This window comes from Arachis hypogaea, chromosome 16 (genome assembly GCF_003086295.3).
Source record: "Arachis hypogaea cultivar Tifrunner chromosome 16, arahy.Tifrunner.gnm2.J5K5, whole genome shotgun sequence".
In the NCBI taxonomy this organism is placed as follows: Eukaryota; Viridiplantae; Streptophyta; class Magnoliopsida; order Fabales; family Fabaceae; genus Arachis; species Arachis hypogaea.
Window position 1 is genome coordinate 127,330,000 of NC_092051.1, and position 26,994 is coordinate 127,356,993.

General features: G+C 33.9%; 2 protein-coding genes and 1 pseudogene across 2 annotated transcripts; 2 read left to right on the forward strand and 1 right to left on the reverse strand.

The window, feature by feature from the left end:
* Positions 1-665: 665 nt before the first annotated feature.
* Positions 666-1,163, forward strand: LOC140180222 (uncharacterized). Its single transcript, XM_072220668.1, has one exon. The coding sequence runs from the start codon at positions 666-668 to the stop codon at positions 1,161-1,163; it is 498 nt and encodes a 165-aa protein (XP_072076769.1).
* A 13,327-nt stretch (positions 1,164-14,490) lies between these two features.
* On the reverse strand, positions 14,491-21,722 carry LOC112754921 (acyltransferase GLAUCE). The gene is made up of 2 exons (XM_025802745.2): positions 20,835-21,722; positions 14,491-15,633 (listed from the first exon to the last, which is right to left on the reverse strand). The coding sequence occupies exons 1-2, from the start codon at positions 21,315-21,317 to the stop codon at positions 14,743-14,745; spliced, it is 1,374 nt and encodes a 457-aa protein (XP_025658530.1). The 5' UTR covers positions 21,318-21,722; the 3' UTR covers positions 14,491-14,742.
* Positions 21,723-22,611: 889 nt separating this feature from the next.
* Positions 22,612-23,881, forward strand: LOC114925508 (2-hydroxyisoflavanone synthase-like; annotated as a pseudogene).
* The last annotated feature ends 3,113 nt before the right edge of the window (positions 23,882-26,994 follow it).

Below are 26,994 nucleotides of genomic sequence, written 5' to 3' on the forward strand. Positions count from 1 at the left end.
AATGGAAGAATATGTAGACGACATGCTCGTTAAAACCAGAGACGACCTTGCCTTTTTGACCAACTTATCTGAGGTGTTTTCCATAATAAAGAAGCATGGGATGAGATTGAATCCCTCAAAATGTACCTTTGTAGTGGAGGCCAAGAAGTTCTTAGGCTTCATGCTCACTCAAAGAGGCATTGAGGCCAACCCGGACAAGTGCACAATGATATCGGAGATGAAAAGCCCGACTTTTCTCAAGAAAGTCCAACAATTAAATGGGAGGTTGGCTGCGTTGTCTAGGTTCCTAGTAAGATTAACCCTGAAGTCCCTACCCTTGTTCTCAATTCTCATAAAAAGGGAACCAATTTGAATGGACTCAAGAATGTAAGCAAGCTTTCCAAAACATTAAAACATTCCTATGCCAACCCCCAATCCTTACCCAACCTGTCCCAGGTGAGAAGCTCGTTCTCTATATAGCAGTATCAAGTCGGGCTATAGCCTCAGCCTTGGTCCAAGAAGATGAGAACGGACAACAACCCATCTACTTTGTGAGCAAAGTCCTACAAGGGGTAGAACTAAACTATCAAAAGATAGAAAAGTTCGCATATGCCCTTATCATCACCTCCAGAAGGCTCTGACCTTATTTTCAAGCTCATACTATAAAGGTCCGAACTAATCAACCCATGAAGCACATTCTACAGAAGACGTACATTGCGGGAAGGATGCTACAATGGGTTGTGAAACTGTCCAAATTTGACGTAACATATGAAACTAGGACAAAAATCAAATTCCAGTATCTGGCCGACTTTGTAGCCGAATACACCGAAGGCCAGGAAAATCCGTCAACTTGGAATCTATATGTAGATAGATCGTCCAATAAATTCAGAAGTGGAGCAGGAGTTATCTTGGAAAATGAAGAAGGAACTCAGATTGAACTATCACTAAAGTTCGAGTTTTCTGCTTTTAACAATCAAGCAGAATATGAAGCCTTACTTGCTAGCTTGATGCTGGCTAAAGAAGTAGGGACAGAAAGATTGATAGTGTTTAGTGATTCTCAAATGATAACTTCCCAAGTTAATGAAATTTATGAAAATAAAGATCCTAACATGAAGAAGTACCTAGAAGAAGCACGAGAACAATTAGCACAGTTCTCGAAAAAAAAGGTTTGGCATATATCTTAGGAATCCAATGCAGATGCCCTCTTTAAATTAGCCAGCACTAACTTAGGGGGCAACAACAGAAACCTGATCCAAGAAACTCTCCATGCATCATCAATATTGAAGGAAGAAGATAAGTTGGACACAATGACTATATCCAACCAAAGTCTAGGATGGATGACTCCCATAATCGAACAAGGAGGCTTATAAGGGAAGCACAAGACTATACATTGGTCCATAATATTCTCTATAAAAGAGAAGTATCCATACCTCTATTAAAGTGTGTCTCGATCTCCAAGACTAAAGAAGTCTTAGAAGAAGTCCATAATGACATATATGAAAATCGCCTAGGAGCACAATCACTATCTAAGAATGTGATCCGAGTCCGCTTTTTTTGGCCGACCTTGCAAAAGGAGGCGATCGACTTCATCAAAAAGTGTCCACCTTGTCAAAAGTATGCCAACTTCCATGTAGCACCTTCGGAGAAACTTATCAGTGTCACCTCACCTTGGCCATTCTCAAAATGGGGCCTTGACCTTCTCGGTCCGTTTCCACAAGCTCCCAGACAAGTAAAGTACCTCATAGTGGGTATTGATTATTTTACTAATTGGATTGAGGCAGAATCTTTGGTAACCATCACAGCTCAAAGAAGTAAAAAATTTCTCTATAAAAACATTGTCACCCGATTTGGAGTTTCACACTCTATCACCACAAACAATGGAACTCAGTTTACCTACTCAACTTTTAGGAATTTGGTGGTCAGCCTCAAGATTAAGCACCAATTCACATCGGTAGAACACTCTCAGGCTAATGGATAGGCTGAAGTTGCAACTAAAGTTGTATTGGCCGGCTTGAAACACCGACTACAAGAGACAGAGGGAAGATTGGGCAGAAGAGCTTCCTCAAGTCTTGTGGACATATTGGACAACTCCCCACTCAACAACTAGGGAGTCACCTTTTCGACTTGCTTATGGTATAGAGGCCATGATTTATGTAGAAATCGCTGAAGAATCTTCAAGAGTTAGATTTTATGATGAAGTGATCAATGTTCAAGCACAAAAGGAAGAGCTTGACCTCCTCCTAGAAGTCCAAGAACAAGTATAAAAGAGGAAGCATTGAAACAAAGGAGACCATAAGGTACAACCAGAAAGTCATCAGGAGGAGCTTTACCACAAGTGACCTCATACAGATCTGGAATGACATCGGAGTTCATAGTTTGAGCAAAGAAAAGATGACTGCAAACTGGAAGGGACCTTAAAAGGTTGTCAAAGTCTTAGGAAAATATTACTATAAGGTGTCCGACCTAAAAGGGAACGAGCTCCCAAGGTCGTGGCACACATGTAACTTAAAGAGGTACTACAGTTAGAGTACTACAGTTAGAAGAGCATACCTTGTTCCCTGGTGTACTCTTTTTTTCGACTTCATAGTTTTTTCTAAAAAGAATTTTCCTGAGGGGGGATTTAATGAGGCATCATAGATAGGGCTAGGGATTACAAGAAAAATCCTTAGTAGCAAACAAATTTATGTAGATCCTTTTTATTAATAATAAGGTATTTTTCTACTAGTTTCTCATTTCAAACGCATTAATTTAAACTCAAAATGCCGTGAAAATTGTTGCCCGACCTACTTGGTCGGCAAGATGAAGCGACGAGGTACAAATTAGTGTAAGAAGTTATATAAGCAATTTGTGGTCCGACCTTAAAACAAGTCAAACATAAAACAAAATGTAAGAGTAACTTGATAAAGCCCGACTACGTAAAGTCGGAGTTCAAATAAACTAAAGGAAGATAATACTAATATATGAAAGGTTCAAAAGGGACCGATCTATTTCGCCGATGTCTTTTCCAACTTAGCAAAAACAGCAATGAAAGTTGTCAAAATAAAAAAGTTCGTATTCAACTAATAGTTGTGCCAACTAAACTATTCAAATTTGTTTAACCATTCATGCAACAACCACTACCCGATTAGTGGGAAAACGTTATTAAAAGAGCAAAGTAGAAGTTGTTCAAACTACAACTATTACAAAAATAGAATTGTTCATGAAGACCCATAAATCGGGACAATTAAAAGCAAAGAATTACAAAGGGTGGAGCTGTTCGCCAGTGACAGCATCTTCAGGTTGAGCAGAAGAAGTCGGAGCATATTCAAAAATCGGCATCACAGGAATCAGGAGAGTTGTAGAAGGAAGGGGCTTGCCACCTGATTAAGGATCAAGAACTTGAGAAGCCTGTCCGAAATACGCCCCGAGGTCTTTGGATCAGGGATAGAAGTATCTTCCTCATCATCATCATCTGGAGCAGGAACAACCTTCCCATCCACGACAATATTGTCTGGACTAATGAGGGAGAGGTCCGCCTCGGGAGCAACAATTCGGAACTGAGCCTTCAGATTTGCAATCATCTCGTCTATACCTTCAGCTATGGTTTCCTCAAGTTTTGCATATTTGTCTCGGAATTTAGTGACCTCGTCCACCAAATCGAGCTTCTCCCCGAAGACCTTGATGTTACTCTCCTCAGTCTTCTTCTTTAACCCCTCCGACATGACTAAAGCGGCCTCCGCCTAATTTGCTTTGGCCCGAACTTTGCCAAGAGCAGAGACTCCCTCTCTTCCTCCCACTCCTTCTTAGACTCCCTTAAAGATTCCACTTCAGCCTGCAAGATAGTCAATGCGCTTTTGGTAGCACCAAGGGGAGTCTTCTCCAATTCTCTAGTCAAGATTGTGTATATACCGGTTGTCCGGACTCCACCTCGGGCAAGAAGTTGAAGGTGGCTCTTTATGCCAACATCATCCATGCTGATAAAGCTATAGGACAGGATGTTCTTTTCACTCCAAGAAAGCGCATTAAAGTCCTACTCATATATAGTCCCCAAATCCAAAGACTTGCATTTCTTAGGGTTCGGTTCTGTAATAAAAGGAGGAGGATAGGTTGTTGATTTGGCCGAGCTAGAAGGAGGAGGGGTTGGCTAAGGAGCTGGATCGAGAGTAATATTTAAAGAGGTTGAGGCACCCGAGCCCAACTTAGAGGGTGAGAAAAACTCGACAGTTTCACCAGTTCCTTTTTGTTGTATGCTTCGGGCAACAACATTCTTCTTTGCAGACCGAAGTATTTTCATAGAAGCCAACTTGGGAGCCATCTTTTCTGCACAATACAAAATCAAGTTACTTTAGTCACTGAAATTATTTTGATAAAATGACTATAAATTGGCAAAGAAGACTACCTAACTCGAACTAAAGCTGGCTCGGATTTCCTAAATATCTTTTAATATCCAAATAAGGAGCTCAGCCCTAAAACTCTTGGAACAACCCGACTACACTCTCCTCAATCTCGTCTAAATCATCTAGGTTGTACCTAACTATTACATGTTTTTTCTCCCAATATAAAGGGAAAATAGGTTCATCCCCCTCACTGAGAAAGAAAGGTCAAACACCCTCCACAGCACGAATCTTAAAAAAGTAATTCTTGAAATCATGAAAGGACTCATCAAAAATGGCAAAAATTTTTCTACCCTGAATAGCTCGAAAAAAAATTCAACCTTATTTTTTAGAGCTAAAGGGTTTGGTGAGGACAAAAAGATAAAAGAAGACCTTAAGAGAAGGTCGGACATCAAGTTTCCGACAAAGAAGTTAGTATATTTTCAAGAAACTTCAAGAATTAGGATGCAATTAGGTAAGAGAAACAATGCAGATTTTAAGGACATCGGACTCAAAATCAGAGAAAACAAACCCTCTCCTCAAGACCGGTCACTAAGATCTCATACCTATGCCTATTCTCTCAATTCTCACACAGCCTATAATGCCTACGAAAGGTCTTGGCATACTCTCTATCAATAACAGGGATAGGAGTAAGAAGAGATATATCTACCCAGGTCAGATTGGATAGAATTTTAGACGACATATTGTGAATAATTGACCTAGACATACAAGCTATACCTATAATACAACAAACAAACAAAAAAATCGTCAAAATAAGAAGTCGGATCGTCGTCAACAACACCAACAAAAGATTACATTTCCTACATTTTCTCATACGCACAAACTATCATCACATTGTCAAAAATAGAAATGGCACCATCTTCAAACATATAAAGTGACACCATTTAGGAGCAACACAGTAGAGAAACCACATTAAGATTCACAGTGGTAATAAAGTTTAAGACCAAGAAAAAAGTACAATTTAAAAAACTACAGCAACATTTTAAAATCACCATCCATTTGAAACAAACACATAATTATTGATAAAAAAAAATACTACCCAAAATACTGAAATGAAGCAACAAAATTCAAACACAATAAAAAAAAAGGAGAAGAAAGAACCAACCATGAAGGAGTGTAAAACAGAATTAAGGGCAATTCAAACTGCAAAACATGAACGATCCTCTCCAAAAGTGTGAACAAAGTTCTCTAAGTCTCAAGATGAAAGAAACCTTGAACACGGGAGCAAGTAAACGAAGGAAGGTTGAAGGGATTGAAGAAAAAGAAAAGGGTGCAAACGTTTCAGATAAAGAAAGCGAAAAAAGGAAGAAAGAAGAAAAATAAAGTATTCATAAGACACTATGGGAAAAAATGTCATTTCGCACCCCTAACTAATGGTGTGCATGGTTACTAAGGTAACCGAAAAAAGAACGTGCGTGACATTACGAAAAGATGTGACGTTTCAAAAACACATCCATTGCCCAACTTATTCCAAAAAGGCGATTTATCCAATGTGAAAGGGCAAATCCACTGATACTTGAGCCCGACCTCATAAAAGCTCGGATTCAACTAGGAGCACTGTTCATATCCTTACCCAAAAACATAAAGCTAGACTCAAAAATGGTGGCCTCTTTTACCCCTATCCGACCTCGTAGAGGTCGAGCACAACAATGGTAGCTAATCATTTGAATAATTAACTAACTCTTAAGATATCTCCCACTTTGCTAAAAGAGAGATATCATAAACTTCCTTAGAAATAGGAAATAGTAATCCACCCAATAAAAGTAAAACTACTCTAAAATATGATTCAACATTCTACTATAAATACACTGACACGCTCAGGTATATTCAGATATAATCTACTAAAAACTTGCTTAAATCCTTGCTAACTTAGGTATTAGAGTCCCCTGCAAGTACCATCTCCCACCTGCTTCCGAGAAACTCGAACGGCGACATCTCGGCATTATTAAAGGAAGTCGGAAGCTATCACAAAGGAAGCTTGGACCGCACGACTCGGCCTGATAGCAACTCGTTTCAGGTAACCCTCAGAACAGGTATTCACTCTAAAATTATTCTAAATATTGTGTAAAAATATTTTATATTAAAATTTCACAATTTTTATGTTGTTTTATCAAAGAATAATTTATGAAAATAGTTTTAACCTATCAAATGATATAAATGGCTCATATTATACATATATATCCGGTTGTTTTTCTCACTGAAAGAATGAATAAATATCTCAATAATTAGCCCTATATATTTTACATTGTAGTGGTTTCTTGTGGCTCATATAATATGTATGTAGTGAACCATTTGCAAACAGAATATAACGTTTTTTCTTTCTTATCTTCATTCCCATCTGCACACTACTTGCTTATATTCACAAATTAAAACAGAAAAGACATTTGCTATGCTTCTTTCTTCTTTTTATTTTGTCACTTATGTATTATCTTATGCATATACTAGGAACCTAATTCAACCCCACAATAAATAAAAGAGAATTCTTTTAATTTGAGCCATGTTTTATTCTCTACCACCCTTAGTTTTTTCTATATGTAAATATATTCTATTCCTGACAAGATTTCATGAAATTTATGTTGCTAATTAATTTGTTGGACACAAAATGTAATAATACAACTTTTTTTCCTGTCGTACATATTCTTAATACACATCTCTTTATACAAGAGCTTTTTTTAAAATTTGTATGAATTTTTTGTATAAATTTGTATGAATTTTTTATATAAATTTTTATTCTACTTTTTATATAAAACAAAATCAGCAGTACTTGTGCAATTGCATTAACGAGGTTAAATAAAATATATTATATAGTTAGAATATTGAACAATTAGGTCGATAATGAATTTTGTGTTCCATGTTTATTGTGAAATTTTTTTTAAGAGCGAAAAAAATATTTTATTTCATTAAAATATATAGAACTTGAAATTCAAAATATAAAATAAAAAATTCTCAAATTTCACAATATAAGAGTACAAAGAGTACATACTTTTTTTAGATGCAAAAAAAATTTAAGTAAGAATAAAATAGAAGATGACATTGAGAAGTAAAAATTGTAAGTAAAATAAGAATTTTCTGATTTTTACTAATGTGAGCTATTTTGTTAAAAAATATTTGTGAGTAGTATTTTTGTCAAAAATGTCTATAGTTTTTTTTTTTAATCTTTAGTTAAAATGCAAACTAAAATTAAAAAAATGCAATAAAATAAATTAAGTTGAGCAAACAAAATAACAATATCTAAACATATAAGAGATTTTTCAAAATTATATTTCCGTACACACTAACTCAAATCAAAACTATTCTCCCTAACCAAGTAAAATAAAGCCAAAACTCCAATTCACAAGTAAAAAATACAAATAAAACACCATATAAAATTATTATTAAACGCCTCAAAAAATAAAATTTTACACATTCAACTTTTTATATATATAATAAAATACTTAAACAAAAAGTAATTGATACTTATGTATATGAATAAATTCAAAAATATATATATAATAATTATATTTATATTTATAATTAAATTTAATAAATAATACTAATAAATATATATTAGAATATATGGGTCAAAAAAATCAAAATAAAAATTAAAAAAATAATAATTCAAAAAATAAAATAAAATAAATTATATTAATTTAAAAAATATTTAATGTCAAAAATTAAAAACACAAGCGCCATTTTCAACCCTTCAAATAAAAAATTAAAAAATTCATTATTTCTAATAATTTTCTCATCAACACCCCCAAATATACCTAGTCGCACCCACTGGTAACCCTAATTTTAACTCAGTAACTACCGTATCCATTTTCTACTCTTCAGTGCTCCAATTCTCAGCGCAAAATTCCTCATCCTCTCACACTCTCAAAGCGCTGAAACTCCACTACTCCCTCTTCTTCGCCATCGACGTCTCCAGACAACACCGTCGTGGAGGCGCAGCCCTTTCTACTTCTTCTCCCTTTCTCGTAGCGATTTTGTCTCCTTGTCGCCCTCCATGGCTCCACACACCACCTCTGTCTACAGCATCGATGAACTCCTCTCTCTTCTCCGCCGTCGATGAACTCCTCTCTCTTCTCAGCCTCTCACGTGGCGGCGCCACCCTTTCCTCTCGTTCTCCCTTCTTTGTAGCTCTTCTCTCTCCGTCCTCCTCCACAGCGCCATGCACCAGCATTTGCCGTCGTCCTCCCGCACCAACAACTGCCGTCGTCCTCCATCCACAACAGCAACACGCACCAGAATTTGAGCCTCAGTGTTAGGTTAGGTTGGTTATATTTCTTATTGTTGATTATTGTTCTTTTATTTCTTCACTAATGGCTTTTGCTATTTTTTTTGAAATTGCAGTGATGATTTAAAGTTTGATTTTTGTTTTATTTATTTATTTTGCTCTGTTTATTTTTTTTTCTGTTTACTAGGGTTTTTATTTTTTTTAATTTTATTTTGAATTTATGTTTCTATGATTCTGATTTTTGATGTTCTGTTTGTGAGTTTGTTGTTATGATTTTGATTTTTTTTTAATTTCTATTTTTATGATTCTATTTTCTTGATCATAAGATGTTTCTGCACGGGTAAGAAAATAACATGTCTATGTCCAAGGATCACAGTTATAATGTGTTATGTTTCATTACAGGAAAAAGATCACCCAATGCAGTGCAAGAAAAATGTTTTAATTTTGATAATACTAGGATTACAAGAGGAGCATGGAGGAATGAATCTAATTCTGATATCTGCAAGGTATTAGTTTTGCTTGACTTTGAAGTAGTGGCAAAAATTTGGAATTTCCTGTTTCATTACATATGTTTGATTTTTTCTAGGTAGAAATGTTCTTACATAAATCCATCTACTTGCTTGTCTCATGTTATTTGGAAACTATTGTTTGTGTTTTTTCTAGAAGAAGCTACACAAAGTTTGTCAACTATGTCCATATGTCATGAGAACATACAACTGAACTTGATCAGCTAGGTAACTTAGAAATCTGTTACTTCTTATTTATTTGGGGTTGGTCTTTCTTGTTGGTCTCATGATCTATAATTTCTGCTTTTATAGTTTCAATAGGCACTGTGTTTTGTCTTCAACCTTTACACATTGAAATTTTACTTTGCATGCTTTTCACATTAGAGGAGTTGGCCTTTACCTTTTCTTTTTGTCTTTAGAAAATAAATTTTATTACAAGAGAATTTGTGATTCTTAGTTCTTCTCATCTTTTGAACAACTTAACTTATTTGGCTCAATGTTACTGATGCAATAGTTTTGAATACTCTTACTATGGACACATACCACAGAAAAGATTAATTAGAGTAGTGACTTCCTTGATGAATATCTCCTAATGCAAAAAAAAAATTTGTGATGAAACTAAATCCAAATGAAATCCTATGGTGTCTACTTCATTTAGTTCAAATTTCAGAGACATGACTATTCTAGAAAATTAATTATGCACTTTAGAAGTTAACCAGTTCACCGGTTAACCCAATAAAAATCTCTTAAAATAGGATATGCATAACTTTTGTTTTGGAAATGAGAATGCTCTGAAACTTAAACCAAATAAAACTTGAGTTCGATATAAATGCATGAACATAAAGTTTGCACGAATCTGAGTCCGTCTATTATATTAATTATTAAATAGAAGACTAGTCGCCAAGAAAACGAATAAGGATATAAGTTGTCCCTATGAATGTTTAAAGTTAAAAGGAGATACGGAGGTATGCTTGGTAACATGGTGATGCGGAGGTATGCGTATTTATTTGGTGATGTGGAGGTATGACAAAAAGACAAAGAATGAAAAACTAGGAATTAAAGGATAATTGAATATTGTATGTTTGAACGGGCCTTTGTGCCGATTGCTAATGCAAAAGTGCCCGCCTGACTGATAGCCTAAGATTGCTAATGCGGGAATGTCCGCCTAACTGATAGCATAATGTATGTTGAATGGGCCTTGTACCAAATTGCTAATGCGAAAGTTCCCGCCTAACTGATAGCCTAAGGTTGCTAATGCGGAAATATTTGCCTAACTAATAGTACTGTTTCTTACTATGATGCACATTAAAATGTTATTATGATGAGGCCTAACTGACACGGGTAACCGTGATGTCAAGGTGTCTAACTGACACAGTAAAGGAACCATATTCGGGGTTCACTCCGAATAACGTCGGGTTACGGGTAGACAACCAACACATGAGCTCATGGCATGCGCTAGGAATAGGCATGCATCATAAATTGTTTGCACATTTGATTGTGATTGTTTACTGTTTATTCTTTCTGCTGTATGCTATCTGCTTCTTGTTAATTTTCTATTCTCTGTTTCTTGTTTGTATTTCTAAGATTATATAATTTAACTTTTTCCAAAGCTTAGAATAAGATAAAAAAAATTAGAAATAATGGTCATAGAAAATAGCATAGGAACGACATTGATCCCAAAGAAAGACACAAGAAAGAGTTATGTCAGAGCCCGCGATATGAAAGTAGTCGAGGAACTTGACAAGCAAGTTATAACGATAGAGCCAGAACTCTAGGTTTCACGAGAGAGATGCATTTTCACGATGTCGCCTTACTGGGAATCATATAGGTTCTCACCCCCTTCCTTTTCCTTTTTTCACCAGATGGAGGATTTCGATTAGACTGCTGCCATTAGAGTTCTATTCAGAGAGGTACCAAAGGAGCATGAGTTTTCGGACCCTACAGGAGATGCTCGAGACTAGTCCTGAGACGATGTCCACCGACTTATGCCTTGATTGTGGAAAGAATGTAAGATAGATGGTCTTTGTTCTTTAAGACATTGCTTTCCCTCACCTTTGTAGCATTTTGAGGGATAGGATTTGATCTTTTCTTTTCCTTTTTTAGTCTGGGTACCAGCTTAGGAGTTTTTTATATGAGCCAGCTATCTAAAAAGTGGTCAACTGTATATATATATATATATATATATATGAACTAACTTGAAGTGTATATATGTATGAAGATTTTCTGTAATCTTGTTGCTATTTGACTTTGTTGTTAGATTGGTATTTAATTTTATACTGTATATCTCTAAGGATATGTTTGGTTATTGATAACGGTTTACTAAGAAAAGCAAATGATAAAAATAAGCTAACATACACAATTTCATTAGTGTGAAATACTCATATGTAGTAACTATCGTCAAGTCTAGAGTCTTATAGGGCTGATGGGAAGTAACACCTGATGACTGGCAGTGATCTGGACCTGTCGAGAATCGGGTCGTTACACAAGCAGGTCCGAAAGTGGGTTGATATTAATCTGGATCTGCTGCCAAAGTCTATAACTCACGCAATAGTTACTTCTGGTTGTGTAAGTAACAGTTTAGTTGGGATCGGAGGAGCGGGAGAATTGACTTTGGCTTTGGCGCCAACTTGTTCGGAAAAGCACAAGTGTTTGGCTTGGATGTGTCTTAAGGAGGCTCTTCCTACTGCAGGTTTTCGCTTCGAAAGAGGGATGTCGTCATCGGATAGGTGCCCAAGATGCCTTTCTATCCAGGAATTGGTTTTACATTGTATTCGGAATTGTCCAAAAACTCAGCTTGTATGGCATAGGTTGGATATTTCTTGTCATCTTCTGGATTTGAAGAACTGGCTTCATGTATCATAGCAGAGAGCATTCGTTCAGGTTTTGTTTGGGACTTTAATTTGATGGATACGGTGAGTAAGGAATAATGACATCTTTAATTCTCATGAGACTTGGCCTCCGAAAAAAGTGATTTGTCTGGCATTAGCTTTAGAAAAGGAATTTAGGAGTATTTTTGAATTACAGCGTTTGTCCCTCCCCTCTATTCTAAGTGGTTCTAGGAATCTCCATCCATTAATACTTTTAAGATTAATTATGATGCTAGTTATCCTGGTTCTGGTGATAGTGTTGGTTTTGCTTGCGTTATTAGAGATTGTAATGGGAGTTGACAAAGGGGTGTTTGGGAATGATTGGGAGTAACAGTATTCTTTAAGGAGAATTGTTTGCTATTTGAAAAGGATATCTCTTAATCTGAGATGTGGGTCAACGAGATGTTATTTGTGAGACGGATTGTGTAAAAACGTTTAATCTTGTTACTAATCACTAAGATGGTTTTGAATTTATTCATCTATCGGTACTCAAAATAAGGAATATCATGCATTGAAATTGGCATATTGATTTTTGTTTGATTATAAGAGATGCAAACACGGTGGCAAAAATCATGGCAAAGATGACGATAAAGTTATAACTTCATCAAGTGGAACTTCCTTCTCTTTAGGATGAATTTAAAAATAGTCTTAAATGAAATTGTCCTTCTATTTAAACAGTTTTTTTTAATGTATTTAAATTACCAAAAAATATCACTCATACAGTATGTACGTGAAATTATACACTTTAAATCTTGTACTTCTTTTTCTTTTCTATTGTTGCTCATGCGTGCTCTGGTTTTTATTTCTTTTTTTTTCTAATTTTTTTTATATTTTTTCTTTTTCATCTTTTTCATTTTTTTTTATTTTGTGTCTTCCTATGTTTATATTTAAAAATAGAGAATTTCATTCACATACATTAGCTTTTAAATTGAATTATACAAAAATATAATACAAAAATCATAATACCGTTGATTTTATTGTCGGAAAAAATCCAAAGAAAAATGGCTGACTATTTGATGTATTCACAAAATTGTTACCTTCAAATTTTTTTCTAAGTTACTTCTCACAGTGCTATTTTAATGATTATTTATATTTAGATAATTAAAATATGATTACTGTAAGATTTTTTCACACAAAATTTGAAGATAATTAAGAAAAATATTTTTAAAAATTTTGCAAATTTTATATAAAACATATATTTCTAAATTTATTTTTAATTATTTTTTATTAAAACAATGAATAAATAAAAAAATATAATATTTATTTATTAGAGATATAAATAAAACTATCAACAATAGTGCTAAAAAAAAGTCAACAATAATCAATCTGTCAAATGTACAAAATGAAAAATCTATAATAAATGATGCCCTAAACAATCAAACCAATGTCCAATCGATCCAAATATAAGCACTACAATCGTAATATTTATGCCTAATTGTGTAACACCAATTAATTTAAGAATTTGGCTTAGGGAATCATTGGAGTATTTATACAATGTGTACAATGGGTTATTTATTTGGCTAATATAAATTAAAAAATGAACATTCAAGATAAAATACTACTAATTTCTCAAACACAATACACCCATATTATCCAAAATAACCATTCGGGTAACAATGATAATAAACATCTGATATCTTACTGAATTGAACATCCCTATACCTCTATTGTACACATTGTATAGATATTCTATTGGCTCCCTATACTTCCTCTTAATTTAATATTTAACAATTATATAACAATTAAACAATTTACCAATGAGTTATAACTCAAATGGTATAGTCTTTCCATACTCGTCTAAGAAATTGCGAGTTCGAGTCTCCCTATCTTCAGTGAAAAAATAAAAAACAATTTAACAATTTAACAATTTATTTATGTATTTAATACCTACCATTTTCTGGTGTTACAAAACTTCATAATCTCTCACTCTCATCAAAATATAAAAAGAATATAATGAATTCATCAAAGCTAGAGAGCTATTACATTTACATGCATAAGCATAAATTGACATAGTAAAATACAAACTATACATAACTTTTAATCATACAAGTAATAACAATAGTATTTGATAAAATAATTTTTAAAAAAAATTTAAGTAAATTATTATTGACATGAATATAATGATCAATTTGAATATTTATTAATATATAAAATTGTATTAATTTTTTAATTTTTGATAAGTATAAATTAATCTTAAAAAGTACAACAAAATACTCTTAACTTTTAAAAATTACAAAAATAAACATATATTTACTAAATACAAAAAGAATTTATTTTTTAAAAAAAAACAAACATCTTTAAAAAAAATAACTCCACTAAATTAATCCTTAATTATAGAAAAAAAATTATTAACATAATACATGTGAGTAAACCATAAGTACATGTATTAATATTTATTTTATTTTTATGTTTTGTAATAAGTCCTACGTCATTGTGTTGAATTTTTGTTAATATTTTTGTAAAATGTAAAGATACAAAAAAAAAAAAAATTAAATATTCTTTCACTTCTAAGAAAGCTCATCTATCATGAACAGTAAATAAACTGGTAGTGGTAACTAACAATATAATTCATTTATTCAAACCCTCTATTCGTACACAGCACTTGAAAATCTATCAGGTCGTGATTAATAATTCACAAATTATACATTATACGTGACCGTTAGCTATTATTATCCTTAGTTATATTACTTTTTTATCTCAAACAATTGTCTATTTAGACTAAATAAAAAATAATTTATTTAAATGGACAATTATTTGAGACAAAAGAAGGTAAAAGCCATCACATATTACCACACTGAATTTCATATCAAGAATTCATAGAAGAAATTCTTGAATTTGTCCATTTCCTTAGGAGGAAGTGCCACTATAATATTAATCCCATTATCACTGCCGTCGCTGCCACCAACAGGAGGAAATAATAGTATAATGTCCTTTCTATGGTAAACCACGGGACAACAATACCTTGGCTTACCCCAAGGATACTCCACCTCTTCAAATCCTAATCTCCACCATGAAGACACCAAAACTTCTCCACTTGGAAATCCATTGTGCAACTCTCCCCAATCTATAATAGACCTCGCATACTCATCATTCATTCTCTTTGCACCCTCACTTACCATCTCCACCAACTTCGCAAACGACCCCTTCTCCAGTACCTCGCATTTCGCTGTTGCGTAAGCGGTTAGAACCGCGTTACCCGCGTAGGATTTTGGCAATGGAGGGCTCAGCCTTGACCGAATATCAACGGCATAGAGTATGGTGGACGACCTATTAGGATCCGGCGGCGAAAAGGATAGAGCTTTGCACCTCCAGACAAGCGCGGTAACAACGTTAAAGCCGGTGACGCGGGAATTTACATTACTATCCTTGGCTTTCTCCTTGAGGCAGTTGATGTTATCAGTGGTTAAATGGAAGACTTTGAAGTGGAGTTCCTCGGAGGAGGCTTCGAAGACGCCAGCTTCAGCGCTTGTGGGGAATTCTCCAAGGTCAAGCATCTCGGGATGTGGAAAGGTGACACGTGGTGGAGATCGTGCGGCAAGGAGGTGCCTGTCATGGGAGGGGATCACAGGCATTCGTTTGTTGGAAGCCAACGCGGCAAGGTTGTCTAAGAAAGTTTTGAAGCTGAGACCATCAAAGGTTGTGTGGCTTGTGGTGAAGCCAATTACGAAGCCCCCACACTTGCATGATGTTATCTGTATACACCATTATAAGGATCAATCAATCTCTGGACAGAAATTTTAATTTTAATATGGAGGGGTAAAATTTTAAATAATTTTTTATTTTATAAAAATAATTAACATATAGTTATTAGAATTAGTTTTTTAAAAGATTTATAAAAATATGTATATAATTGTAAATTTTTTTACAATTTTATTTTTAATATTATATAAAAAAATAAAATAATATTAATAATACATTATAAAATTATAAAATATTAATAAGTTATAGTTTGTTTAGTTAAAAATTATTACATATTAATTAAAATTAATTCTTTTAAAAATTTTAAAAAATTTGAAAATAAATTATTAATTATTAATTATTTAAAAGATACAATATTTTTATAGAATACAAAATATAAGATATCTTTATAAAATTTTTTCTTTTAACAACGTAAATTTAGAAGAAAAATGAGTATTTTTTACAAAAAAAAATATCTAAAGTACATAATGTGTTACCAAAATATAATTACGTAAGTCATTATTAATATAATAATATAAATATTAAATATATTAATATAAAAAATAAATGATTTTTTTAATAAATATAGAGATTATTATATAAAAATTAATTTGAAAGATACAAAAACTTGATGGTATGATATTAAATTAGTTAAATAAAAAATATTAATAAATTAAACAATTAAGATTTAAATCCATCACATAGTAAAAAATAATACATATAAAATTATTAAATTATATAATATTTTTTATTTTTTAAATACATATGTCGTATATAAATATAATTTATTAAAATTTGGGGGGTTGAGGCCACTACTCGCCCCTAGGTCCGTCTCTGGAGAGTACCAGTTACTATCTTTACACAGTTAGTAAAACAAAGAATTAATCATCAATTAACAATATATTTATATTTATAGTTATACTTATAGTTACATTTTATAAATAATATGCTCAAATTATATTTAAATTTGTAATTGAATTTCATACATGATAAAAGTATAAAAATATAAGTTAATAATTTAATTTTTTGTATTTATAAAATATTTGATTTACTACGAATGTTTTGATTATTTTGTTGAAACATATTTGATTGTTTTGAGAAGTTAATCATTTTATTAAAAGAATATGTTAAATAATTTATATAAATAATTGAATATATTTGTAGAGTATTTTTTGTCTTCATTTTTAATAATATCAATTTTAAAGTAAATAATACACACAAATTATGAAAAAATAATAATAATAAAATAAAATATGAATTAATACTAGTTTTGTTTAAAAAAATAAGTGTCTATAATTAAATATAGTGATTAATCTATTGTTAGTTGAAAAACGTCTCATAGATGAAATAACTAAACCAATATTTTAAAATTTTTATACTTAAAGACAAAATTATCAATTTGATATCTAGTTAAAGTAAAAAGATAAATCTCTTTCGCTGAATCTCAGTTTCTAACTAGTTACTAAATAAAGTAGTTAATTGTTATTGTGCTGAGCACTAACATTTATTTTCCTACTTCCACAGGGGAAGTACTAATATTAAATTAAAAACAAACTATAGAGTAAGAAGAGAGCTCAATATCATGATTCAGGAGTTCAATATCACTTTCAACCAACCTCCTCAAACTTTATTGTCAAGCTGATTTTTCGGCTACCTAACTTTTGATCAACATAAAATAATTACAGCTTCCCGATATAATGTTGTAATTAAAGGAGAGTTCAATATATGAGGCAATTCTTCCATTCATATTAAATGTGGTATTCCAAAACACTTATTTAACATTATTAATTATTTTATAGATTTTATTCAAAAAACATTCATTAAATTAAGGTGAAAAATAGAAGGTTATTATTAAAAAATTGAAAATGTTTGATAACAAAAAATATTACTCAAAAACAGTCAAGATTTTTCTTATTTAATTGTTATTAATTATTACAACAATTAATAAATATTAAATAAGACAAGTTTTGACTTTTTTTTTCTCTTTAATATTATCAAAAAAAAATATAGTATACACTCAATATAACCGAAATCTTTTTTATTCTTTAAATATGACATTACATAACATAAGAGTTTTCTTAAAGGTCCTTTCAATAAGAAAGGCCATATTATAAAAGTATATTAGGCCTAACAAACTGATTTTTTTATTTATTTTACATTATCATTAAAGATCATATAGAACAAATTTTACAATTCACTAAAAAATCTAATAATTAAATAGAGTTTTTAGTCATTTTAAAAGTGAAAATTTTTTGCATTTCTAGAAATCATTTTGGATCCCAGTGAAAATTATAAGCTGAAAAAATATTTAAAAGTATAAAATAAAAAGAAAACTTTTATTGGTCAAGTCAAGTGTATATTTACCGTTTTTATTAAGCAGAGTTCTTTGTTTGTTCAATTAAAATCTTTATTATCATCAAGTAGAAATCTAAATGTCTTCTATATTTGATTAAACTTTTAAATAGGTCAATTTAAATATTTAAAAAAATATATTTCAGTTAATAGGTTGAGATAGAGTCGAACTAACTTTATATTTAAAATGGTTCAAACCGTTAATATTAGAGAGACAAATAAAAATTCAAACAAATAATATTACACATCCAAATTTTTTATAAATCAAATCCAACAAAATTAAATAATAATATTAACTATAACTAATTTTTATTATGTTAAATTAACTTAGTTGAATTTTGTTAAAAAAAAAATTTAATATGTAATATTATTCTTTTAGTTAATTTTTTTTGTTATCAAAACATTTCAATTTTCTTATTTGATGCTTACAAGTTACAATAAATATGGTACCCTTTTTTACCTGCATTCTTACCTGCTCAAAACTAGTCATTAACACGTCCATATCTTTTTCCGCAAAAAGCATTTGTATTCAATATCATCAGCACTCTTGAGACATTTATCTTTTTTATAGAATTAAGTTGAAAAAATATTTTGGTTAGAAAAAAATAATTCATATGGTTTTAATATACACTAGTATATTATGATGATTTTGGCGTATTACTACTTCACTTATATATATATATATATATATATATATATATATATATATATATATATATATATAGTATCAATCATATCATGTCCAAATCAAAACACAAAAAAAAATATGGAGAAACTACTAATCAACGAAAAACGATATATATTATCATTGCCGATATTGTTTGATATGGAAATCTATCCATACATGCATTATTGCACAAAAATAAAGGAAATGATTTAAAAATGAATAAATGGTGGTTGTTAGTAGCTAGAGAAATTATTATTAGAGGATACATACGTTTTGTCGGTGTCATGCATGCATACATATATAGAAAGTGATACTACTGCTCGGATCATAGCCATTTGCATGTAAAAACTGAAAAGGGAAAAAATAATAATCATAATAAAATTATACTTCATTCCTTTAATGCCTGAATTGTGGACTGTAAAGCGAATTTGCTTTTTTGAAGAGACATGAAATGCATTTAATTCAGACTACTTTCATAATGTAGTCATAGCTCAAATAAAGAAAACAATAACTCATGAAGACTCACAACTACATCAAAGCCTACTAATTCTAGAGTTCTTTCTAAAATGGAAATCTTAGATAGAAAAAGGATATAGATGGGTGATTTTTTCTTGGAAAAAGGATTTAGCATTTAAAGAATAAATTAAAAAAGGAAATCTTTTAGTGTAGGAAGTAACGGTTTGAATTTTTCATAGACCTTAAATATATCAAGATCTTTTCGTAATCAAATTATTTTGGTAATCAAATTCAATTAAATTGGTTAATAATTTATTAGTACAATAGAAATAAAAATCAGTTGAATAAAAAAGAAAAAATATATAAGAAAAAAAATTGGTTGAACTTGATTAAAAATATAACTTGTTTATCAAATATTTCTATCATATATAAACCAACATAAAATTTGTGGTGCATGGAAATAGATACGATTTTGATGGAGCTACCGGTGGATGTGATATGGTGATGGAGGTGGCAGCTCCACTGGTATTGGCGGTGGTGGTGTGCCTCTGACGGCACGGCGATGGTGTCCAGGGAGGAGGAAGCAGTGATATCTTTTCTATTTTTTTTTTTTTTTTGGTATTTCTTTTCTATCTTTTCTATAAGTAGTTAGTTGATTTTTTTTATCATTCTGTTTTTTTTTTTTTACTTTAACATTTTTCGTTATTGGATTTTTTTAAATTTATTTTGGTTGTCAAAACTTTTTTTGGTAAAAGTTTTTTTTTTTTTTTTTAGGTTCAGGAGACTCTACTCTATACCATGGCTGTCTATTTACGTCTTTGTCCCAGTCAACAATCCGAGGCTTGGCTGGTTCTTTTAACCGAAATAAAATTTCGTTTTTGTGTTCAAGTTTTAAGAAATAATTTAACGAACAAATGTTACAAAAAGAGATAAAATAATAAAAGATACAAGACGATTTAATTGTAGTATAATTTGAAACATAATCTAAATTTTAGGAATAAAGTTAAAATGATTACAAATTTTCAACTTAAACATAATTTCAAACAATAGTAACAAACATAATTAACACAAAGAAGTAGAATTTAAATTTATTTCAAAAATTAAAATAAAATTGATACTAATTTAATATTAAAAATATTTTTAAATTTTTTTACAAAGATATTAAAAAAAACATATTTTACCTATATAATTTGGTATTTCACTTTGAATGGTTCTATTTAAATATATGAATTGATCATGTTACAATAAAAACACAACCTAACAATGTTTGAATTGGGGTCACAACAAAATCTAAAATAATTGGTGTAATAATTGTGTTAGCACAGAGTACAAACAATTTGAGGGTTATGATATCTATCTATATATTATGCTTAAAAACTGTTACTTATATCTATTGTTGTACATCTCGAATTGAATATAACATTTACAATCATGTATATTAAAATCCGTTGTTAAATTTAATTATTAGTATAAAATATATATTAAAATATAAAATATATATTAAAAATAATTTAAACGATATATATATATATATATATGTATTTATATATATATATATAATAATTAATTTTAATGTTAAAATAACATTTTTATTATTATCATTATATTTTTCAGCATTAAAAGCATGTATACGGAGAGAGAAGATAAGAAAGAATATAAAACAGTGAGTTTATTCCAACATTCAATAATATTAAGAAAGGAAATTTATGCAACATGAATTTATTATTACTATAATTTTACCTGGGCAACACATAGTGGAGAATCACCATGTTTCAGGAAATCCTTAGACTTATGAACAAATTGTGCAAATGCTGGGTTTGGAAAAGCCAAGTCTCCAATCTCATCCAATCTATAATCACAAGAAGCCACAACAAACCCAGCACCTTCCCCATTGCAAATTATCTCTAACCTTCCGGTCTCGGAGTTCATCTTCATTCTCCCTCCCAAGAACTCGTAAGCTACAAGGGCGTCCTCCAGGGCGTCCTTGAGCTTCTGCGCAACCTTGGACGACGGATAATCCTTGTTTGCCGCGAAAAAATGAACCGTTTCCACGTCGAAGTTTAGGACTTTGTCTATGTTTGATAAGAACAAAGACTTGTTATTGTTGTTGTTATTGTTATTGTTATGTGTTTCTTTGGAGGGAAAAATCATTGAAGCTTGGTGGATTGTTACTTTTAGGTCTTGGAGAAGTAGTGGTGGAGTTTCTTGGCAAGAGTTTCCCATGGCTTTTGAATAATTTGATTTTCTTGGTGACTATCTGCAAAATAATTATTGAATTTGAAAATGAAGTGATGATGGGGTTTTGTGTTTGTTATTACTGTGATATGTGAAGCTTGACATGCATTTATAGTGGGAGTAGTGAAATCCTTGAAGCATGCACTACTATTCTATTTCTTTCTTAGGCTTTGACGTATATTATTATTGTTTTTTGTTTTTTGTTTAGCGGTTAGCTTAATAAGGTATTCATGCGATGAATGGTTGGGATTATGACACGAACATTTTGAGAAGAGAAATCCGATTCATCAATCATATTTGTGGATGACATTAAAGCTGATCTTTAGGGGTGAAAGTTTTAGATGTTGCTGCACATAAGAGACGGCATTTTTTAGAGTTTGATTGTGATACAATATTACACAAAAGGTATATATTAATATATTATATAATAAGAATTTAATTTTAATGCATGACAGTATAAATATGTTACTTAATATCAATAAAAATAATTATTTTTTATATTAATTACGTAAATAATTATAAACAAATAAAAATAATATATAACTAAGTAAAACATTTTATATTATCGTTACATTAAAATTAAACTCTATATAATAATTCGATAATTGTATATCTAAAACTTTTAACTCATGGCATCTCTCTCTATGTGATACATAAGTCAAAAAACAAAATAATTGAATAATTAATTGCATAGAAAATTTTATTTATATTACTAACTAGCTAATACATATAAATTAAATTCATTATTTTATATTATTTAGTTAATATATTTATTAGTTTATAAATTATATGAGTTCTGTTAATTATTGTCTAAAGATACTAATTAAAAACTTTAAACTGAGAACATTTTATTAAAAATTAATATTTTAAGTTTTAGTTTTTAAGAATATTTTATTACAAAATTTAGAATATTATCCATATAATTACTCCCTAATAGAAACCTAAAATGCAAAAATGATAATAATTAAAAATGATAAAACTCTTCGAGGTGCAGAGATTTTTGCGAATATTTTTTTATTCGAGACACTTGTGAGAACTTGAGTAACTTGAGTGGAAATTTATCTTGCCTCATCATCTTCATAATTCTCAAATAATACGAATTTATTTAATTATTCTTAATATTTTAAATATTCTTATAGGTATTTTAGTAATCTCATCTATTATATATATATATATATATTGTATTAAGATTTATTTTATTTTTTTATATTATATTATATTATTTTATTTTTTTAAACTTAGATGTTGAACTTCAATTAATTTATTATTTTAAAATTTTGTTATGGATCCGACCCACAGATCCTACACTCGGAACGGTTCTCGAACCCGGTTGCCAGGGTCTGACCCGCTTCGCCCTTCCAGAAGGTCCGGAACCAGCCCACTAGAGCTCCTAACCAACTTTCGAATTCAAACGTCTCCCTTATCTTAGCCAAATAAGATAAGATAAGATATTCACCATCACCTATAAATAGAGGACCCAGGTCCCTCCAGGTATTCATTCATTCCTCACACCTTATACCTCTCAGATCCATTCTGACTTGAGCGTCGGAGTGTCTTTGCAGGTACCTCCCCCCATTGCTCCAGTCAAGTGATCCGGCATCTGCCTCAACCCGCAAGTTCTCGATCCATCTCTCAACCCGTACCAGAGACATCTTGTACATTGGCGCCGTCTGTGGAGACTTTGCAACGTTGTGGCGGCATGGCGGATAACCCAGAAGAGCAATCATCAAACTCAGATTTCTTGCGTGTAACTGAGAGCAAAAAGGAATAATGTTTTCTTAACTTGCATCACCTTTGCAGGTTTATGCACCCTTTCGCCCTACTCCAACGGCGAAATCCCAAAGGAATAATGTTTCCTTAACTTGCATCACCTTTGCAGGGATAACACACCTTCGCCCTACTCCAACGGCGAAATTCCAAAGGAATAATGTTTCCTTAACTTGCATCACCTTTGCATGTTTATGCACCCTTTCGCCCTACTCCAACGGCGAAATCCCAAAGGAATAATGTTTCCTTAACTTACATCACCTTTGCAACGATAACACACCTTCGCCCTATTCCAACGGCGAAATCCCAAAGAAACAATGTTACTTGCAATTACCTTCTTAGTGATAACACTCTTTATGAACCCTCGCCCTACTCCAACGGTGAAATTCCAAATCCTCTGAGCCCAAAGTCTCGCCTCCCTTTAGTAGGACACCTCCACCTCTTGGACCCTCTCATTCACCACTCCTTCATCCGTCTCTCCAAGCGCCATGGCCCCATCTTCTCCCTCTACTTCGGCTCCATGCCCACCGAGGTTGCTTCTTCTTTTGAACTCTTCAAGCTCTTCCTCCAAACCCACAAGGTCACCTCTTTCAACACTAGGTTCCAAACCTCTGTCATCCGCCGCCTCACCTGTGACAACTCTGTCGCCATGATCCCCTTCGGGCCTTACTGAAAATTCATAAGAAAGCTCATCATGAACGACCTCCTTAAATGCTACCACCGTGGCCAAGCTCAGACCTCTCAGGAGCCAATAGATCAAGAAAGTTCTCAAGGTTCTTGCATAGATACGGGGGACAGCCAAATCGTGGCGGCATGACGGAGAACCTCGAGGAGCAATCCTCCACCCGACACCCCAACTCAAACCCACAAAGCCCAACTCCCGAACTCCAAGATAACACTCCTCCCACCCATGGGAGGATAATAAACGCGGCACATCGCCAACCAACCCCAACCCAGCAACAACCAAGAGAGGACAACCGTCCTTCCACTGAAGCCCGGCCACCCGATGGCCTGGGAGAGAAGGCGGTCCAGATAATCCAAGAGTTGTGCCTCAGGGTGCAAAACCTCAAAGGCCGAGTCACACCCAAAGAACGGTACCACCCGGAGCATACAAGCCAAGCGACCTCCAGGACCTAATCTCATCACGATACCAGGAACACCAGGCCCCCTGAGCAACAACACTGCAAACAGCATGATCGCAGCGTTTCCCTAGACCCGAAACACCGACGCGGAGAAGACGACCGACGGCACCATCGGGAGGCCAAACGAGCAGGAAACATGCACGTGATAATGGAAGCCATCCCGTTCATAGAAAAATCCTTGAGAGCCAAACTCCTGAAGGACTTCAACAAGCCCACTAACATGAAATAGGACGGGACCAACGATCCCCGGGAACACCTAACGGCCTTCGAGGCCAGGATGAACTTGGAAGGAGCCGCCGACATGATCCGGTGTAAAGCCTTCTCGATAACCTTAGCTGGCCCTGCGATCAAATGGTTCAACGCCCTCCCAAACGGGTCCATAGCCAGCTTCCACGATATCACCAGAAAGTTCATGGCCCAGTTCACTATCAAAATCACCAAAGCTAAACACCCCATTAGCTTGCTCGGAATTACCCAAAGACAAGACGAATCTACGAGAAAATACCTGACGGTCGACGGACTCACGGACTCAGTCGCGAGCCTCTGCCTGACCAATGGACTTATGAATGAGGACTTCTGAAAGTATCTCACCGCGAAGCCAGTCTAGACTATGCACGAGATTCAGAGCGTCGCTAAGGATTACATAAACGATGAGGAGGTGAGCTAAGTCGTGGCGGCCAATAAACGGCAGAACGGCGGTACGGCACCTCGCCAAATCACCCCACCAAGAGAAAACCAAAAGGAACATTCCAAACCGACAAATGCTCAAATTACACCCTCTTGTTAGCTCCCATCACCAAGATCTACCACCAAATAGCTGACCGAGGCATCCTTCCGAAGGCCCGACCACTTAAAGAAAGAATGGGCGGCAACAAGAATTTATATTGTGACTACCACCGAGGATACGGGCACAGAACACAGCACTGCATCGACTTAAAAGACGCTCTGGAGCAAGCCATACGAGACGGCAAGCTCTCCGAGTTTGCCAAGATCATCAGGGAGTCGAAGCTCACAGAAAGAGACAGATCACCAGAGAGGGAAGGACGCAACCCAATGATACAAAGACAAGCCCCTCCGGAAAGTCCGGAAACAGACCCGACCATAGTCGTCAACGTCATAACAAGCAAGGATAAGCCGGAAAAGTCGAAATCGGCACTAAAAAAGAACCTCAAGGTCCTGGCAGTCAGAAACCAAACCCCGACAATCATCACCAATAATGCGATAACATTCTCCCCCGAGGACTGCCAATATGGCACCTCGGCGAAAGATGCCCCCTTCGTTATCTCCGCAAAGATAGGAACTGAGCTGGTCAGAAGAATACTACTCGACACATGAGCAGATTCCAACATCCTCTTCAGGGGATCCTTCGACAAACTCGGGCTCCGAAACAAAAACCTACAAACCCACCATAATGGGGTAACTGGGCTCGGGAATAACTTCCTTCAACTGGACGGCACCATCACACTTCCCCTCACCATCGGAGCTGGAAACCAAAGAAAGACCATCCTCTCCGAATTTGTCATCCTCAAGAACTCCACCACCTACAAACATCATCCTCGGGAGAAAGACCATTAACAACCTCTCGGCGGTCATCTTCACCAAATTCTTACTCATGAAGTTCCAAGCCGATGACGGCACTATCGGCACAATACACAGAGACCAGAAAGTCGCGGTAGAGTGTGAGAACACCAGCTCGACCCTCCGCAAGAGATCCCGAGATGCGGTAGGCATCTTCCTCACCGACCTCGATGCACGCCAAGACCAAAGTCCGCACAGAACCGTGCGAGGAAACGACAAAGAGGCAGAGTGGGACCTTGCAGACAAGGTCAGGAGCATAGCACACCTACGGGAGCTAGCCCTAAAACAAAGAATAAGTCTAAGGTACAATGGCAGCACGGTACGATGAGACTTTGGACCAGGAGATCTCGTCTTACGACAAAACGATATCGGTCCACCCACTCCCAGAGAAGGGATGCTCACGCCCAACTGGGAGGGTCCCTACCAAATTAGGACGGTAATCGAAAAAAGAGCCTACATGCTCGAAAGACTAGACGGGACCAAGCTTCTAAGATCCTGAAATTTCACCAACTTACGGTGCTACTATATGTAGAAACATCCTTCCAAAGCAACAAGATTGAGGTCGTTTAAGACTATCTCTTTACCCTTTATATTTTGCCTTTTTAACTTGCATTTATTGCTTAAGTCGTTTAATCGTATATTTTCTTACTGGGCACTCTTTCCTACCCACATTGGGAGGTTTTAACGAGGCCCAAACCATAAATGGAATTCATTTTCTCAAAAGCATTGCCCCGTCCGACGGCACAAACCAAACGCGGCTACACGGGAATCAATTACCCCGAGGCCAACAAAACGGATATCCAAATAAGTAAACGGCTACACGGGAATCGATCACCCCGAGGCCAACAAAACAAATATCCAAATAAGCAAACGGCTACACGAGAATCGATTACCCCGAGGCCAACAAAACGGATATCCAAATAATAAAACGGATATCCAAATAAGTGAAAAGGCTACCCGGGAATCGATCACCCAGAAGCCAACAAACGGATATCCGAATAACAAAATGGATATCCAAACGGTTACACGAGAATCGATTACCCACGGATATCCAAATAAGTGAACGGCTACCCGGGAATCGATCACCCCAAAGCCAATAAAACAGATATCCAAATAATAGAACGGATATCCGAATAACAAAACGAATATCCAAATAAGTAAACGGCTACACGGGAATC